The sequence below is a fragment of the Vipera ursinii genome (assembly GCF_947247035.1).
Source record: "Vipera ursinii genome assembly, chromosome: 2".
NCBI lineage: Eukaryota > Metazoa > Chordata > Lepidosauria > Squamata > Viperidae > Vipera > Vipera ursinii.
The window spans coordinates 208891488-208911374 of NC_139513.1; the positions used below are offsets into that span (position 1 = coordinate 208891488).

General features: G+C 42.2%; 2 protein-coding genes across 5 annotated transcripts in view; one reads left to right on the forward strand and one right to left on the reverse strand.

Annotated features, from left to right (window-relative positions):
• Positions 1–15928, forward strand: part of RIGI (RNA sensor RIG-I) — a 34843-nt gene extending 18915 nt beyond the window's left edge. For both annotated transcript variants that reach the window (XM_083353771.1, XM_083353772.1), the window contains exons 9-18: positions 316–478; positions 3747–3848; positions 5725–5882; positions 6893–7028; positions 7886–8034; positions 8550–8640; positions 9807–9977; positions 12208–12359; positions 12659–12805; positions 15056–15928. In XM_083353771.1, the coding sequence (XP_083209897.1) occupies positions 316–478; positions 3747–3848; positions 5725–5882; positions 6893–7028; positions 7886–8034; positions 8550–8640; positions 9807–9977; positions 12208–12359; positions 12659–12805; positions 15056–15349 (1563 nt within the window). In that variant the 3' untranslated portion in view covers positions 15350–15928. The remainder of the gene's footprint in view (positions 1–315; positions 479–3746; positions 3849–5724; positions 5883–6892; positions 7029–7885; positions 8035–8549; positions 8641–9806; positions 9978–12207; positions 12360–12658; positions 12806–15055) is intronic.
• An 88-nt stretch (positions 15929–16016) lies between these two features.
• The window catches only part of ACO1 (aconitase 1), a 61085-nt gene continuing 57214 nt past the window's right edge, over positions 16017–19887 (reverse strand). For all 3 annotated transcript variants that reach the window (XM_083353773.1, XM_083353774.1, XM_083353775.1), the window contains 3 exons: positions 19347–19469; positions 16966–17151; positions 16017–16703 (listed from right to left, as the gene is read on the reverse strand). In XM_083353773.1, the coding sequence (XP_083209899.1) occupies positions 16590–16703; positions 16966–17151; positions 19347–19469 (423 nt within the window). In that variant the 3' untranslated portion in view covers positions 16017–16589. The remainder of the gene's footprint in view (positions 16704–16965; positions 17152–19346; positions 19470–19887) is intronic.

The window sequence follows — 19887 nt, forward strand, 5'->3', positions numbered from 1 at the left end:
AGAGTTACAAAAATATACAACTTCTAAAACTTAATTTCTAAATACCACGATGGGGTAAAGAATCTAAGGTATTAGTTTAAATTCTAATGATTTAATACTCCTCGTGGTATTTCTTTGAATAAGGCTAAGAGGACATTCATCTTCTGATTTCCATCGATGTCTGCCAGGAAAAAGGCGCAAGTGGTGAATGAAAATAATTCTGAGGCAACATTGCCTCTTTCTTTTTTCCCCTCCTTGTCCTTTCTTTTCATGTTTTAGTGTCTTAATTCATGTGTGGTACTTCTAGTTTAAAGTGAATGCATTTTAATTATTCAGATTGTAGGATTGACCGCTTCTCCTGGCATTGGCAATGCCAAAAACGTAATGGAGGCCATAGACTACATCTGTAATATTTGTGCTTCGCTCAATATTGAAGTGGTCTCAACAGTCAGAAAGAACATAAAGGACCTAGAAGAAATTGTTCATAAACCTGAAAAAAGTGAGCCTGCATTCTCATTCTCTCTCTTGGAGTACAAGTAATCCTTTTTTTTTAAAAAAAAAAGAGTGCATGCAGTTCTTCAGTTTAATGACCGTACTTGGGACTGGAATCTCAGTCGTTAAGCAAAAGGGTCATTAAATGAGACAACCACATGATTGTTTCACTCAGCGATTGTAATCCCAGAACACCCCCTCCCCCAGTTGCAGTAATTAAGTGATATCCCAGGTCACTGAGCAGAAGGAATCTAAGGTAAGGAGATCTAATGGAGGGGGTGGGGAAACTCTTCAGGTTGCAGAAACAGAGCTAAAATCATGAATATTTCAAAACCTTGATAATTTTGGTTCCTTTTCTGGAGCGGCCCTCCCCCCCCCAAAAAAAAAACAGAAGAGAGGGGAAATTCTTTGCAGGCTGGAAATCTCATCTTGATGGGGTAGAGCTGAGATGATCACCCCAGCTCCCAGAGATGAGAGGTGGTCCACTCAGCTTGCAATCTTCTCCGCCAGCTTCCCCACTGACTTTCTGGGGAAGCCAGCAGAGAAGATTGCAAATGGCCATCACATGACTGCAAGGAGCTTAACAAATGTCCATCGGTTGTGAACAGGTTGCCAGGCACCCAAATCAAGATCATACGACCATGGGAGAGGTATACAAATTTATAAGGGCAGGGGGTGTTTGTTGGTCATAAAGCACCCTTTTGAGATCATCGTTAACTTTGAACAGTCATTAAACAACCTGTCGTGACCACGTCTAACCTTGAAATCCCTTACAATGCAATTATGTTGGATATTATGCTGCCTCCTCCAATGCCTCCACCCTTCCAAATTAAGAGGCAATATACTTGAATGGGAGTAGGCAGGGATGGGGCTGCATTTTATTAACCCATCTTTTTAAACAAGCGGGCCTGGCCTGATGGGACGGGGTGGGATTTTATTACTATCTCAATTTTAAATCTGTATTATTTATGGGCATTGTTTAATTATGTTTTAATAATTTTAATTTTTGTATCCTATTTTTATGTATTGCCCTGTTCACCGCCCTGAGTCTCTTGAGAGAAGGGCGGTATATAAATTAAATTAATAAATAATAAATAAATAATATTTATTTATTTATTTTTGGGACTTATATGCCGCCCTATCTCCCAAAGGACTCAGGGCGGCTTACAACAATAAAAAACAACAATACAAAAATTAAAAAATGAATTAAATAACAGCCCCAAAATAAATTAACTACAGTTAAAAATTAAAACATATTTAAAAACCCATCATCAATCCAGGTCAGCCTGATGGAAGAGAAAAGTTTTGAGGTCGCGGCGAAAGGACCGGAGGTCCGGGGCCATCCGAAGCTCAAGGGGAAGCTGGTTCCAAAGGGCTGGTGCTCCCACAGAGAAGGCCCTCCCCCTGGGGGTCGCCAGCCGACATTGTCTGGCCGACGGCACCCTGAGGAGGCCCTCTCTGTGTGAGCGCACTGGGCGATGGGAAGTCGTCCCCGGTAGCAGACGGTCCTGCAAGTATCCCGTTTTGTTCTCATAGTGACTAAATGGATGTCTCCAAGAAAACCACAAGCAGTCATGCACATTAATCTTAATTCCTCAGCAATTTATACTAAGAAACTTTTTTGGGGGGGCAATGAAGGGAATATATTAATATTATGAGACATATTGTATGTGTCTCGCATTTCCCTCTGCTGCAAATAGGTGTGGGGAATGCCCATGAAATCCGGCGTCAAATGCACCTGCGGTTCGAATTGGATTGCTTTCCAGACACTTCTTCATGTAACAGTTCTGTTGAGACTTCCTACTGGGGATGAACTGCCATAGAACCCATCTCTCAGCGAGATCTGAAGAGCCATAGGGGATGTCCTATTATCAGAGGTCCCCCAAGCCCCAGGTCGCAGCCCGCTACCGGGCCTTAAGCCCTTCGGAACCGGGCCACGAAAGTGGTGGGTGAGCACACACGCATGCTCTGTTTGCATGAGTGGCGGGTGTGCATGCCCACCGCTCGTGTAAATGGAGCTGCATGCATGTGCTCGCCTGCCACTGACACAGAGCCATCCCTTCCTCTTCCCCATGCCGGTCTGCAAAACTGGAAAAGTTGTGGAACTCTGGCAATAGTTTAAAAGTCTCGATAGTCAAATTATGTAGATCCTGTTTGGCATTTCCATTAAACATCCCTGGGCTAGAAGTTGGGGCACAGCTGAATTCAATAGACAGCTACCTATCTAGCAAAGACTGACAGCTTTCTCCACTTGTCAGATGATGCTCTGTAACTAAGCTAATTCCTGTTGCTAGGTAGGGACTTTTCCTTAAATGCATGTTTCTTCTTGAATAGACGCATAGCAATGGATTAATTTAGCCGTCAATTGAGATGGCATTCCTGGTGTACTCCAGTGGGGGGATCCTGCCAAATTTCAGGAATTCCCTCAGGAATTTAAAAAGTAGGGAGGTTTCTAAAAGTATGCAGAACATGTCACGTTTTGAAACGTTTTGGGTTGAGAACACTTTCAAGTTCAAAGTACCTTGTTTTGAGTTTAGACTGGGTTATCCCAATTTTGAAATGTTCCAGCCAGTCCCGTGTTGAATGAAGAACACTTCTAGAACACAGGACAGGGTGACAATGTTCCTGGTGAAATTTGAACAGTTTGTTTGAAGCCTGGGGACTTCTCTTTTTTTTGACTTGTAAGGGGACATTTTCAGCTCAGACCATTTTTATAGTCCTCAAATTGTCAGCGTTTCTGAGCAGTTGAAGAGAGTCATACTGTACCGGAAGCAAAATTCTTAAATATAAATTGAGCATGCACATATTTCAAACACAATATACCTTGTATAACTCTAGGCTAGAAGGGGTTTCCCCATTGGGACCTCGATCTGATGGACCCAGTTGACTTTTCCAGGAATTCCACAATGATAAACCTGCATCCTTCCTTTGTGGTAGAGATTAGACACTTCCTCAACAATATGCCAAGCTACTTTGACACCTTCCTTTATTTATCTATGGAGATTCTCAGTCATCCAGGTCATGGTTGTCCCAAAGGTGCTTTTTCAAAAGGCAACTGGACTTTGTTTTTGTATACTTGATGACTGGTATACTGGTACTATAGCCGTATCTCTGAAAGGCAAAAGTTGGAAAAAGATAGCACAATAAATTAATTCCCCAAGTTCTAAAACACATAACCTTTTCTTGGACAAAGGACCTGTAATAGTTTTAGAATATTTAAATGTGCAGCTAATAACACACTAATAATGGCAGTTTCTTTTTTACTTTTACTGCAGTTATTAGGCTTGTTGGGACTCGTTCACAAAATCGCTTTGTAGATATTGTGTCTCAGATGATGTCGAAAGCAGAGGATCTAGCAAGACAATTTCATCCTATTGGTAAGATGATGGAGATTGCTTGGTGATGTCGGTTATATGCTCCATTGATGTAACATAGTTTTGTGAAATGATCACTTTTTCCTGTGATCTGAACCAAAGCAGTCTCTTTCTAAGAGCATCAAGGTGTGATATACCCATGGACATATAAACACACACACACACATTACATAGATACGTTAACCATTATGTAGTACAGTCACGCCTAATGCTGGGAAAGATTGAGGGCAATAGAAGAAGGGGACGACAGAGAATGAGGTGGCTGGATGGAGTCACTGAAGCAGTAGGCATGAGCTTAAATGGACTCGAGAAGATGATAGAGGACAGGAAGGCCTGGAGGAATGTTGTCCATAGGGTCGCGATGGGTCGGACACGACTTCGCAGCTAACAACAAAGTACAGTCACACCATTCATCACAAAAATTGTAATCCAGTTCACTGTACTATATAGCTTCATAATAGAGTTTGTATTCATAATATATTCCATAATGCATAATACAGCCGAATTTTCATTTCAAAATAGTATAAACTGCATATTAAAGTGCACTATGTTGTACAATTCGCATTTCGAGTCATCGCGGACCAGTGGCTAGAATGCAATATGGCAGGCCTTCCATTCTTCTGAAGTTGGTAAAATGAGAGGACACAGATTGTTTGGGGCAATATGCCGACTCCATAAACCACTTCGAGAGGGCTGCAAAGCACTCTGAAGCAGTATGTCTTATTGCTATTGCTATGCTGTACAATTCACATTACAGCTCAGTTTATTAAACATAGTCATACAACATACTACTAAGCAAAGCAAACTTATCTACCACAAGATATAATGTCACATATTGCACCATAATTCTAAAGAGAACTCAAAGCACATATTTTCTCCCTCCCTCTCCCTCCCTCTCTCTCTCTCTCTGCTCTCTCTGCTCTCATCTCTGTCTGTTATCTCTTTATCTCTTAATCTATCATGTTTATATTTCCATTCAATTTAGACTATCATGCACTCTGGACAATGCAGTCTTTATTTTACTTATTTATGTGATTTATGTGACCACCCTCTGACACAGTTAATTCTGAGAGGCATACAAGAATTACAAACACACAACTACCAACTCTTGATACCCAAGGATGAACAATCCCATTCACCAAAAAGCCACACTGGTTACAGCAGTTCTCAACTAACCTCACCCAAATGCCTAAGAAAACAACCAGGTCTTTGGTGGGGGCCATCTGAATCTCTGGCAGATGCTGTTCTCCAGTGAGCAGCAGACAAGATTTTGTCAAGACAGCATAAGATGGTAAACAGTACACAACAGAACAGTGCAACAGACAGCATAAGGTGGTAGACAGCACACAATGGAATATAACCCAGTGGAGTGGGTTATATGTCTTCATCGCCTTGTCAAAGGCCAGCATGCAGTGAAATACAGGCCAGATGTTCTAGCCCAGACATGTCAAACACAAGGCCCGGGGGCCGGATCCGTCCCGCGAAGTGGTTTCATGTGGCCCACGAAGCCATCCTGGAAACAGTGAGGGAACGGCCCCCGCTGCCTTGGCCATGGCCCAGAGACCCTCAGATCTGTCCCACTCCTGCCCAGGCCCCCATAGGCAGCCTTGATGCAAACGATGTAGAGCTGGCCACGCCCACCCAGTAGGCCACGCCCACCCTGGCCATACCCACCCGGCCCCCTGAGGGCAACCACAATGCTGATGCGGCCCTCAATGGAATTGAGTTTGACACCCCTGTTCTTGCCTGACAGAACAATACAATACGTAGTGCTGTAGGTTACAATACCCCTTGAGTTATGACGTGAATAAAGAGATCTCTCTACTCTTCATTTTAGGCCTTCAATACGTTTTTCAAAAACCTTTCCTTCTTCCATTAGATAACCTGTCTGTGTTGAAGAATCAATGTTATGGGACCCAGAAATACGAGCAGTGGATAGTCGATGTGCAGAAGAACGCTGTGGTGTTACAGCTGTCAAATAAGGAAGAAGAAAGCCGAGTCTGCAGGGCTCTTTTTATTTGCACGCAGCACCTCCGGGTGGGTAACTTCCTTCTTTAGAGCCCTCGTGGTACAGTGGTTAGAGTGCAGTACTGCAGGCTAATTCTGCTGATTGCCGACTGCCAGCAGTTCGGCAGTTCGATTCTCACCAGCTCAAGGTTGACTCAGCCTTCCATCCTTCCGAGGTTGGTAAAATGAGGACCAGATTGTTGGGGGCAGTATGCTGACTCTGTAAACCGCTTAGAGAGGGTTGTGAAGCACTGTGAAGCAGTATATAAGTGCTATATTGCTATTCTTCTTGGCGTTACTGTAGTCAACGGAGTATTAGAGTATCTTGATTTGTTATGAGTGTCAGATGACTGCTGCAAGAACTGGGACATGTAACTCATCCTGTTGAAAATGACCTTGTTGCATTCTGAATTGTTTTGCTTACTGTTAGGTAGGGTGTTTTTTTCCAGTTGCATCTAAAAATGTTTTTTTAAAAACAAACAAAAACAAAACTACGCTGAAAACTTGCAATTCCAGCCTAGTGAATTGGAAGGGTCTCTCATTTGAAATGCTGCCTTTGGAGTTCAAATCAGTTGCTTTATGTTTAAGTGAGGCCATTTCGATCTTTTCTGGATGTGCCTCAAATGTGAAAGATTATTGAAGCAAGTCGTTTGAATTCAGAAGGATTTAGGTTTGAAATATCACATCGCTACAGGGTGTCCTCGGGTTACCATGGCAATTGGGAACAGGTCGTAAATTGTCACCTGACTGTGTTGCATAGTTATTTCCAATAGTCCAGGGGTAGGCAACCTTGGCTCTTTTATGACTTGTGGACTTCAACTCTTAGCTGGCTCAGGAATTCTGGGAGTTGAAGTCCACGAGTCATAAAAGAGTCAAGGTTGCCTACCCCTGCAGTAGTCCCTATTGCTATCATTAAAGGAAGACCAGCTGTGATTGTAAGGGTTTCCCCCTTCCCCTCCTGAGTGTCATTTGCTGCCATGCTTTCAGAATGACCTTTATATGGGATTAAAAATAAGGTAAATAATATTTTTTTATCACAGAAATACAATGATGCCTTAATCATCAATGAAGATGCCCGAACCAAAGATGCTTTGATTTATCTGAAGGATTATTTTGAGGATACCAAAAATGGCGACTTTGATAAAATTGAACAGCTTCTGGCTTCTAATTTCGAAGGTGTTTTTATATATGTATATATATATATATATATGTATATATATTAAAAATGTCCCTACATTCATGTTGCTTTGATGAGCCAAACATATTTCTATGCCAACTTGAGAAACCTGACTTACACAGTAAACAACGTAACTGTCTTGTCTTCCAATAATGCTTCAATCCTTTCTCATCTGTCTACTATTTATATATTCTATCATCTCTCTCTCTCCCTCCATATACATATAATTTTTGTCTCTCTCATCCATTTATCTTTGTCTATCTCCTCTCTATCTTCTGTCTGTCTGTCTCACACACACACACATCTATCTTCTCTAATTTTATCATTTTCAGGTGAAGGTTCATATGGTTGATTGCTGATATATTACCAGCTAGTTCCCTGTATGATAAAAAAAAACTAGCATGATACGGAAAAAGCTAAAATCATATTATTAAGTGGGTATTAAGTGATTATACTTGAGAATTAGGTCAAAATACAGAACAGACCAGAGCTAAGGAACGGGGTTGCGGGGGGGGGGAGGAGGGAGGGGGGGAGAGAGAGACAAATAGCGAGAAAGAAGCGTGTGAATAAAAGAGATACTCTATAACAAGACAACTGATAAAAGTTTGTCATAAACCAATTCCAAGATTTATTTTTTTAAAAAAGCAACCTTGATCCATACTGCCCTGGATGAAAGGTGAAGTGCAAAATTATTGTCGTTGATTTTTGAATCCTTTAGAAATGCAGCTATCTACCTATATAAACAAGTCCAGTAAAAATCTAATTATTTATCTGTACGGTGTTAGGTTATAGTTTTGTAGGGAAAGTGTCCCTAATCTGTCCTTAGATAATTGCGGGTTTTTTCCCCCCCTCCCAGTTAATTTGCCCGAACTCACGGCTGCTTCCGAGGATGAATCCAATGAAAACCCTAAACTGGAAGATATTAGAGAGATTCTGGGAGAGGTATATCATGTCAACCCTGAGACACGCACCATTCTCTTCGTGAAGACAAGAGCACTGCTGGCAGTAAGAAACTCTTCCAATATGGAGGGAATGCCCTGTTCATCGCCCTGAGTCCTTTGGGAGAAGGGCGGTATATAAATAAAATTATTATTATTATTATTCTCCCCCCCCCACCCCATTTTCTGCTGTGTGTGGCTTAGCATTTAAGATCAGCTTACCTATGTTTTGATATGGGTGGGGAATTTCCTCTGCCATGGGACCCCCATGCACTCTCCCAACCATCTGGTGAGCTGCTGAAAGGCTTCTGCTCACCTGGTAGCATCATAAGAAAGGGTTAGGGTCGATGTTGCCATCCCTCTCTTCTTGTTACCGGTTGTCCTCAGGTTAGGACAGAAATTGGGAACGGAATTTCCAACGTTAAGCAGTGTGCTCGTTGTTGTTAAAATGTCATACGGTAGAGATATTTCCAAAACTTCTGTGATTACGTACAAAGGGGGCAGGTCTTTATACGCACAATCACGCCAGCCCAACCTGCCCAACGAAACTTCGATCCCTCTTATCACACCTGAATTTTACAGGCATTGAAGAACTGGATAGAAGAAACACCTGAACTTCAGCATCTGAAGCCACAGGCACTGATAGGACGTGGGAAAAGAAACCATTGCACAGGTGAGGAAACGCGGATGGACTGTATAGGTCAGGGATGGGTGGTAAACGGATAGTCCTCAACGTATGACCACAATTGGGACCAGAATTTCCACGGCTAATCAAGGCGGTTGCTAAATGAGTCGTGCCTCATTTTACAACTCACTCTCTCTTTTTTTAGAAGATTTTATTGGTTTTCTAGTTTTACATTTGAATATTTGAAAAGCAACGTGGCAGCTGAGTTGGTCAATAATTCAATAACCTACAAATATCTTTAGTACAGATCTCAAACTATTACATTACATTAAATGTTTCCTCTTTTCCCCTTGGTATTTACTGTCTCACCTTTAAATTAATACAATTCTTACTTTATCAATTAAATCAAAAATAACTTTCTTACATTTATCTTAATAATTTTTAATTTATACATATCCTACTAGTTGTTTTTTAACATTCAGTCTTTTTAGACAATCAACATCCTGGTTAATTTTTTCCAATTTTTAGTTTCCCATTAATATTTATATTTTATCGTTTGATATTTATAATTTCCAAGTTTTAAATAGCCCCAATTCCGTTTTATCATGACTCATCACAAGATCTAAAGTTCAGAATGCACATCTTATCTATTTGGGTTCTCACCAACTTACATCAACTAATTAGGCATCATGAGTCGTGCCTCAATTTACAACTCTTTTTGACGTGGCTGATAAGTGAAGCGAAACCAGCTTCTCCAGTGATTTGGCTTGTCAGAAGCCAGCTGGGACAGTCCCAAATAGTCATCACATGATCCTGGACACTGTAACCATCATAAATGCAGGCTGGTTGTCAAGCCTCTGAATCTCACCTGATCATGGGGATGCTGGGATAGTTATAAGTGCAAGGACCAGTCCTAAGTCACCCTTTTCAGCGCTGTGGTAACTTCCAATGGTCACCAAACAAATGGTGGTGAATTGAGGATTAACCCCTGTCCTGCACTAGACTTTCAAGTATCACTCTGCAACTTTATTAAGAACTTGAAACCTGTCCAGGTGTTGTATTTTATGGAGCTGACTATCAGCAAGGCTAGGTTTTTACGGCATGGTGTATTTTTTTTTTCCTCGAGCACCCTCTGCAGACCTGTGATAAGAGCAATATTTGTGTGATTGGGATACTCTCACTTCTCTTCTACTCTCCTCTCTCACCTCTCTTAGGCATGACCCTCCCAAATCAAAAAGGGACTTTGGATGCCTTCAAAGCCAACGGGGACAGCAAGCTTCTAATAGCAACTTCAGTTGCTGACGAAGGGATCGATATTGCTCAGTGCAACCTGGTCCTGCTTTATGAATATATAGGCAACGTCATCAAAATGATACAAGTCAGAGGTAGGTCGGCAAAATTATTCTCTGAGACCTGAATGTAGAGGTTTTAATTACATTAACTGAAGGCCATGCTTGTCCACCCTAGTGCGAAATACCATCAGATACAGAGCAATTCAGCAAACCATACTTTATTTGGCTCTATTATGGAAACGCAAAGTGCTTTTGATATTGGAGGCATTCTGTAATGCTTGGAACCATTGTTGGACTTCTCCAATCCAACTACGGTTAATGACCATACGTGAGAGCATCATCATAATCAAGCAATGTCGTAAAGCAAAAAAACGACTTCTAATTTTTAGGAACAGTTTGGGCAAGTCTGGTTTCAGTCATTCAACATGATGTTATCTGACTGTGATTTGTGGTATGAAGCCAGTTCACCCTCCTGTGACACACCTTAGGAAGCGAACAAGCATGTCTTACAACAGAGCTGGTACCGTACACTGGCAGCTAAACTACAACTCTACAATAGCATTGTGGTCTCCTGCCCAGTGTAACCACACCATACATGGTTCATAATAATAATCCTATGATTTAATAATCTTATGATTCCCCATTGACTTTGCTTGTTGAGAGTAGGCAGCCAATGTTGCAATTGGTGATAATAGGACTGTAGGATCCTGCGGCTGCCAGAATTGCACACTGGTTGCCAAGTGCCCTTGTCACAATCACACAACCATTGAAATGCTGCAATGGTTGCAACTTGTGAGCACACATCGTAAATATCCCAGGTTAGCGTTGTTGTAACTTTGAACAGTCACTGAATGTGTAATTTCTAATCAATTGCTAATCTATTCCTTGTTTGGGGGCCAACATTTAAAAACCACCTGGATAATTTTCAGTTAATGTTCAGGCCTACGCATGGAACTGTAACAGTTTTGGCCAATTTGGCTGATAACCTTCATAAGGATTTGCAGTGAGTGAGTGAGTGATTGTCCACCTTTTGTTCCTTTTAAATCCTTTCAGCAGTGTTCAGTGCCATCAACCACAGCATCTTTCTGTACTTCCTACAAGGTTTGGGGGTGGCTGTTTTAAATAGCTCTGCTCTTTCATGAGTGGATGTGCTGTAAGGTTTGTCCTTCTCCCCAGCCCATCTCCCACTTTTCAATAGCTTTATCAAGTGAATAGTATTCAGTTGTACATCTCCATCCTGGGCTGGGCTAAACTTGCTATAAAGATCAATGGGTTCAGTGGGAAGAAATAAATTGAAGTCTTTAACATAGAAGTCTCAAAGCCAGTTGGTCCTTATCTGCTTTGGTTGTCATTCTGAATAGCGTAACACTTTTTGTAGAGCAGATCTGCAACCTGAGGATCCTCCTCAACATTGTAATCTTTGTTGGTAGATAGATAGACGCCATGACTAGAGGGGTCTCTTGTAATGCCAGTTATAGTTTCATTTGAAGAAGGTGGTCTTGGCAACAATTATTCATGACTTGATCATGGAGAGAGAAAGGGATTATAAGAGAGTAATTTGGCACACAAAAGGGAATACTGTACACTGGACTGTTTAGCATGCTTGTGGTTGCCAGAGCTGGTACCCTTCTTTCATTAAAATTACTCTTGTAACTCTTCTTCTCCAATGAATGTAAGCACGAACACTTAATTCCCTTCTTGATAATTACCCCAGGCTGAGGTGAGCATTGAAAAGGGCAGGGGAGTGGGGAAAAGGGAAAAGCTGAAGTAAAATGGTTAGAGGTAATAAAACCTGAAGGTGTGAAATGGAATAAGTCTTTGCAATTTCAAGCCAGAAAGCACGATAGTGGTCATGTGTTTTCCCACCCAGTGTCTTGCTTTCCTTAGCAATGGAATTGCTAGTTCCTATTATGGTCACTTAGAAGGGACGCGGTGGCTCAGTGGGTTAGGACGCTGAGCTTGTCGATCAGAAGGTCGGCAGTTTGGCGGGTCGAATCCCGAGTGCCGCGTAACAGAGTGAGCGCCTGTTACTCGTCCCAGCTTCTGCCAACCTAGCAGTTCGAAAGCACGTAAAAATGCAAGTAGAAAAATAGGGACCACTACAGTGGGAAGGTAACAGCGTTCCGTGCGCCTTTGGCGTCTAGTCATGCCAGCCACATGACCACGGAGACGTCCTCGGACAAGCGCTGGCTCTTCGGCTTTGAAACGGAGATGAGCACCAGCCCCTAGTCGGAAACGACTAGCACGCATGTGCGGGGGAACCTTTACCTTTACCTTTATTATGGTCACTAAAAGAAGACTTCCTCTAATGTGCCATCTCCAGGTCGCGGAAGAGCAAAAGACAGCAAGTGCATTCTTGTGACGAGCAAAAAAGAACAGGAAGAGAAGGAGAGGTACAATTTAGAAAAGGAGCAAATGATGAACAGAGCTATTGAAGAGGTACAGAGCTGGGATGAAAAGGTCTTTGCACAGAAGGTGAGCAGTTTTTCAGTGAGGGCTTTCTAATGTCCCATTCAGCCTAGCGGGGGTGTGGGGTGTGTAACCTGCACTTTAAAATGAGCAACAGCCTGTTCAAATGTACAACGGCCAAAGCTGCTGTTTTCCGATTTTGCTTACTGCCAAGGTTTGGTTGTCATTATTTCATTTTCAGGATGGGTCGTGGTGGTGGTGGTGGTGGAGGAGGAGGAGGAGGTTGATTCAGGACAACATTCCTGGGATCTCGAGAGTAGTTGGTGCCTTGTGACTTGAACTCCATCTTTCTCTCTTCACCCCAGATAAAAGTGTTGCAAAACCAGCTGGTAAAAATGCTAGATTCCAAGAAAAAACCGACAGAATCAAAGCCCTGGAAAAACAATAGAGTTCTCTTGTGTGGCAAATGCAAGATTCAGGCCTGCAGTACGGAATATCTCCGGGTGATTGAGGTAACCTCCTGTTGCTGCCTTAGCTTCCAACAGTGCCTTTTTTGGGGTGGGATATGGGTACAGATCGGTTCCGCTCCAGTTCAGTTCTGAACAAGGCCCGATTCAGTCCAAATCTGGGCTTGTGAGTTTCAAAGATTTGAATCAATAAAAGAATTTATCCATAGACTATAAATCAGGAAAGAAATATGCCTGCATCTGCTTAATTTTTTGGCAGAATAAAATGGACACCACAATGATCCGAGTCTTTAGAGAAGTGGTGTTTTTTTTAAATTTTTCTCTCAGAACCCCTTCCCGCTTTTAAAAATTATGCCCCCCCCCAAAAAAAACCCTCCTTTTTCTTTGTGTGGGCTATATTTATTGATATTTATCGTACTGAAAATTGAAATTGACCCATTTGTTGCCACTTCCATTTCTCACAATTGTTTGATGGGATTTTAACATTAACAATATTTTTCAAATAATTTTGATTTTGTAGACTCTTGAGAGGGTCTTCAGGGACTCCCAGGACTCCTCAGACCATATTTTAAGAAATGCAGCTTTAGAGGAGATTGATGCAGTTTCAGCTGGAAAGTGCTAAGGCTTTCATTGCTATATACAGTATTTTTAATAGTTTCTCTGCGCTTTCTCTATAATAGAGGTGTCAGGACTAGGGTGCAGGAAGCAGAGCAAATCAAAGGTATCTGTTTGATTTTAAACTTCAAATTTACCCAAGAATTATTATTATTTTAAAAAGGTTACTAAATTAGACCTTTCAATTGAACACCTTCCTTTAAAGCTTTGCACAGCTGAGTATGCAGCTTCGTGAGTTTTGGGTTTACATTTACACTAAAAGGAGTGAAAAATAAATAAATATTAAGGTTGGCCTGTCCAATTGTAAGGGTAAATTTTAGCACTTTGTGCTTCTGTTCACTGAAAGAACATTCAGTGAGAGAGTCCCAGCCTTTGGGTTACACATAGAGGTGGAGTGTGGTAAACGGAGCTCTTAACTTTCTAGTCCCTTTGAAGTGGTCAGATTGATGGCAAGATCAAGGGTAATTGTGCCTACATTAAATGCATTTGGACAGGTGCATTTTTCGACTGAATTGTGAATGCACAATAGAGAGAGGATACATTTTGAAGGCCTCCACCATTCCACCAAAAAAGTAGCCAGTCTCCAAACCCCACCCCACCACAAATTTTAAATGTTTCACACATGGATTCCACATATATTGTGGCTTTCGTGGTGTAGGCAATAAACAAGAAGGGTCGTCAAAGGCTTGATTTAAGGCCTCAAAAGCCACTGTCATCTCCATGTAAGCTCCTAATCCAACGAATTCCATAAAACTCAAAAAAGACCAGAAACAATAGCACTTGTGGACTTGGCCCAACTGGGATAAAAATTGCATTGCAGATTTCTGGACAATCCCATCCTTCTTCCAAACTTATTTCAACGAGCAGGACTGCAAGCTATAAGGGCTAAAGGGTGAATTCTTTTTTTTTAAATGTGGACTTTTATTTTAAAAAAAAAAGGTGAAAAAGGCAAACCAGATGGGCTCAAAGGAGTCATGCACATTTTTTTTTTCTGTGTCAACATTACATAAAGATATATTTCTCTGTTCCTACTACAAGGTGAAGTTTGGAATTTATCCAGGCCTAAATAAAACCCTAGGGGATGCGGTGGCTCAGTGGGTTAGGACACTGAGCTTGTCGCTCAGAAGGTCAGCGGTTTGGCGGGTCGAATCCCGAGTGCCGCGTAACAGAGCGAGCGCCTGTTACTCGTCCCAGCTTCTGCCAACCTAGCAGTTTAAAAGCACGTAAAAAATTCAAGTAGAAAAATAGGGACCACTACGGTGGGAAGGCAACAGCGTTCCGTGCGCCTTTGGCATCTAGTCATGCCCGCCACATGACCATGGAGATGTCCTCGGACAAGCGCTGGCTCTTCGGCTTTGAAACGGAGATGAGCACCGGCCCCTAGAGTCGGAAACGACTAGCACGCATGTGCGGAGGAACCTTTCCCTTTAAATAAAACCTGAGGTAGCTGAATGCGTCCCATCGTGAGAAAGCCTTTCTTTATATTTAGTTGAGAAAAACTTGGCTTTGCCGTATCAAAATTAAAAGTTGGAAGCAGAACCGTAGAGGAGAAATGGAAGTGCACTTAATCTGCCCAGAGGTTATGATTTTAAGTTGACCAGAAAGCATGCAGCCTTATATTTCTCATTCATTTACAAAGTGATTCAGATAATGAATGTAACTGTACTGTGTTCATTCCAGGAGTCGCACCATACTGTTTTGGGTGAGAATTTTAAAACACGGTATACCACAGGACCTCATAAGAAAGCACACAGCTATGGGAATTTTGAGAAAAAAGCCAAGATGTATTGCATCAACTGCCATCACGACTGGGGGATCATTGTGAAGTACAAGACCTTTGACAAAATTCCCATCATCAAAATTGAGAGCTTTTCCGTGCAGGATGTTGTTAGCAACGAGCAGTTACATTTCCGAAAATGGAAGGATGTTGATTTTGCAATGAAAGACTTCAATATTGAAGAAATGTCTCTGTGAAGTGCTGCCTATTTTAGCTTCTGTTTATAATCTTGCACAATCTAGTTAATTCTGCTTTTAAAGTCAAATTGGTAACCGGGGTACCATTAAATTTCCAGTTATACTCCAGTGTAAATTCAAACTCCAAGGTAGCTTTGACATCTGTCCGGCTCTTACTATGCTTCCATTAATCAATGTTTCTTCAAAAAAAAGCTGATCTGTTGCCACCGCTGTCTTTTAATTATGCAATTTAGTAACAAAGGTATATATTTGAAACTTTAAAGGATCATTGGTCATTTGTGGAAGCTGAGAGTAAGGGGTAGTTTTTAAATTATAACTGTACTTGGGTGTTTAAAAAAGTGGCTGAAGATATTCTAAGGTGAGGTTAAATTAGAATGATAGTTAAGAAAGCCAAGTTTTCATCCTTCAGATTTTAAGACTAAAGGTACTACAGTATATCAACTAGAATCTATTGTTAGGATCCCATTGCTGTTGCAACATTGCTCAGAATCTCAAGGCATGTTTCTTCCTGATAAAGCAAAATTTATTCTTTATCTTGAACCTGTTTCCAAAAAGCAAAGTAAAATCCACAAAAGGTTCTACCTGGTTTTTGAAATCTGGTTCGTTACAAATAGCTTTAATCCTGCGGTCCCACGAACGAAGGCACACAAGAACGAAGGTACATATGCCAAAGAATAAAGAGCCGAGTTATTTAATTGTTTTAGCAGTATTAAAAATTTCAAGGAGGGATTTTTGATTAGCGCTTTTAATGCAATAGTGCTGGGTTAACTTCTTAGGCAGGTAGGAAAAGGAAAGTGGGACTGTTAAATGCTGTATAAAACGTTGAAAAGGATATAGCCTCCACATACATGGGTGATAAAAGTTTTTGTTCCAACTACAAGTCCAAAACAGATTGATGAAATGCAGTAGTGTAGAAAGGATGAGTTCAAGTATACACGTAAATCGGGCTAGTGGCCAAAAGGTTAGGGCTGACCGTGTAGAAACATACCCTTTACCAGCCTTTCCCTTCAATTCTGCTGAGACCACATCCCCCAGGAGCCACAGCCAGCCCTGACAGTCTGGACATTGTAGTCCTAATACACTTGGAAGGCACTACGCTGGGGAAAACTGGACATAATTTCCTCATTACTGTATATTTTGGTTCCCCCCCCCTCATAATTACACCATTTATAATTACTGAGCCCTTTGTCCTCTGGAAAAAGGTGGGCGTCTGGATATGAGCAGTGCTTCATTTGGGGGTTTAAGATGCCATTTTGCGAATCATATAGTTCAAGATGCCACCATTACGAAAATAGGTGAGCTCCACGTCTGTGTCAAACCTCATGATGGCTTGAAATGTTTTTCCTGTGTCCAACTGTGGAGAGAACACAAGAGGACAAGGAGGATTAAGGAAAGGTACCAAGTACAAACAGGGACTTTTTAAAAAAAAATTACGCCCAAACCCCAAAGAAATAGGATCTCCTTGGAAATAAATTACATCACCACACATTTTTTCCTGGATGCATTTCTTTGGGTGTCCCATTTAAAGAAAGCTAACTTCTTAAACGAGAGATCTGAGGGGTTGGGAACCTCTGCGATACAGTATTAAAATAACACTCCCCCCCGAAATGGCTTACTTTGATCTGGATATTCATTCTGGGCGTCAGGTCCTCGGGAATAATAATTGTGTAACGTTCCCGCCCTGTCAGTCCTAGGCTCTCCGCGTCCTGGCCCGGGAGATACTGCAGGGGAATAACTCCCATGCCCACCAGATTACTGCGGTGAATCCTCTCGTAGCTCTCTGCAAGGACTGCTTTGATACCCTGAGGAACAGACACAAGCGGGTTAATAGTTAAATTAAAAAAAGTTGTAGAAAAGAAGTGGCTAATGTTTTTGTGGGGGGGGGCAACTATGCAGGCAGAAGATCTCAGGTCCATTCTTAACACTTCTAGGGTTAGGGTTGGGGGAAAAAGTTGATGGTTGGTGATGCTGTGCTAGACAGACCAGTGGTCTGCCTCAAGGAAGTAACTTCTCCGTTTCCATGGTCTTAAGACATCTGAGAAGCTTGCCGACCAAAAGTGGCAAGTCAACTTTCCCTCCAAAGGGCAATCCCATCGTAAATAGGAACTGAAGGAAGACATGGCAGGCAGAGGAGAGGACCGCTGAACCATCCAAATATATAAATGCACGTATATCGTGTATAAACGAAAGAGTATCTTTCACTCTGGAGCTATAACCTAGAACTTGTGGAAGCCGAATTCACCCGCTGAACCAAAATCTTGAATGTCTGTCAAGACTTATTGGGCAAAACGTTCTCCTCCTTTCCCAGATGCTGAACGTACCATGAATTTGGGGGGGGGGGAAGGGGGGAACTATTAAAATGTCTAATTTTCAGTGGCAATACATTAGCGTGCTTGGGGGCTCCGGAGTGGTCATTTGAAGGATTTGGCTTGCAGAAAGTCCCCTAATCATCTTTGTTGCTCTTTGCTGCACTCTTGGAATTTAGTCCGGCTTGCTTCAACAGAAGCGAAAGCTTCCATGTGCGGGGATCCTGATTTATCACATTTTATAAGGGAATACGACTTAAAATCCCTAGATTATTTCTATACCCAAAGACTGCTAATATTTTCAGGCCTAGGCACCCTTTTCAAGCTATCGTTCCTTGAAATCTTGCTAGAATCATCAAATCTTGAAAGATTTCAGTGATACGATCCAAAACAATACACAGCATCATTGGGCTCCGAACAGATACAGTTGGGAGAAACAAATGCAGTAATGCCCTTGGATGTCCTGTTGATAAACCCCAATGTTGCATTTTGGCATTATGGCCTCTTCAGAATATAATGCCTAACTAGGACTAAGTACTTCATCACAAGTACTACGTACAGTTGAAGTTGAACTCCTGATGATGGGGAATACCTGGCTTGGTGACAGTATCTGCACAAAGGATTTAAAATTGAAATTGAACTCCTGAACATGAGTCAATAGTACGACAGGTTGCTAAAAATGCAAATTTGGGCTGTATCTATCAAGTTTAAATTTCAAAATCGGAGGAATGGATCCACTGTATGGGTCAGAGCCCACTTGGTGTGCGAAGACAAATTCTGTCTGCTACTCTTTCAGAGTAAGAGGAGGAGAGAAATGCAATGAGAAGAATTAGGGATGTTGATTAGTTTGGAGGAAAGATAATTGGGGGGGAGGGGGAGGGAATATGACAGCACTTTTAAACTGTTTGAAGTTGTAAAAAGAAGGTCAAGATCCGTGCTCCACAGTCCCGCAGAATACAGATAGTCCTCAGCTTATGACCACAGTTGAGCCCCAAATTTCTGTTGCTAAGCGAGACAGTTTTGTTAAGTGAATTTTGCCCCATTTTATGACCTTTCTTGCCACAGTTGTTAAGGGAATCACTGCAACTGTTAAGTTAGTGACATGGTGGTTAAGTGAATCTGGCTTTGACTTTGACTGGTTTTTGTCTCAAAAGGGGACCACGTGATGCCGGGATGCTACAACCGTCATAAATGTGAGTCGGCTGTCAAGCATCTGAATTTTGATCTCGTGCCCATGGGGGTGCTGCAACGGTTGTGTGAAAAACGATCATCGAGTCAGTGCCGTTGTAACCTTGAACGGTCACTAAATGGACCATTGTAAGCTGAGGACTGCCACATAAAATAAATGTCAACCTACAAGGACATATCTGGGGTGAAAAAACCTAGCAGAAAGAGGAGTTTGACACAGAGATTGAATAGACAACAAAAACCTGAGAGCAGGAGATGGACTCCATTGGTTGATCCCAGGGGTAGGCAACCTTGGCTCTTTTATGACTCGTGGACTTCCAACTCCCAGAATTCCTGAGCCAGCAGCCATGCTGAGGGGAAAGGGACAGGTTTCCATGCTTAGCCATGCCGGCTCAGGAATTCTGGGAAGTCCACGAGTCCTAAAAGAGCCAAGGTTGCCTACCCCTGCTTTATCCAAACCTATGATGCTGTGAAGCTCACCCTTCCTAAAACAGCTTACTCACCAGCAGGAAGGGCCCCTTGGCAGCCCAGTCCCGGGAGCTTCCCGAACCATATTCCTTACCGGCCAATATGATGAGTGGGTGGCCGGCTTCTTGGTATCTCTCAGAAGCATCAAACACGTCCAGCTAGAGGCACCGAATGCAATTGAAGCTCAGTTAGTGAAGCAACGTCTCCAGCCGGTGATCCCTTCCTTCTATGGCTATTGCAGATTAGCTCATTAACTATTACAGTGTAATGCGTTTTACACTAATACATGACCATAAAAAAAATGATGGACCATGAAAGCACAGTTGCTCCCTTCCCTGTAACTCATTCATTTGCCAAATGAAACTACTGCAATGCCCTCTACATGGGGTTGCCCTTGAAGACCACTCGGAGGCTTCAGCTGGTGCAGAATGCGGCCGCGCGGGTTGTGATATGGGAGCATCCCGACACTCCCATATTACACCCCTCCTGCGTGAGCTGCATTGGTTACCGGTTGCCCTCTGGATGAGATTTAAGGTGCTGGTTCTTACCTATGAAGCCCTACATGGCTTAGGCCCA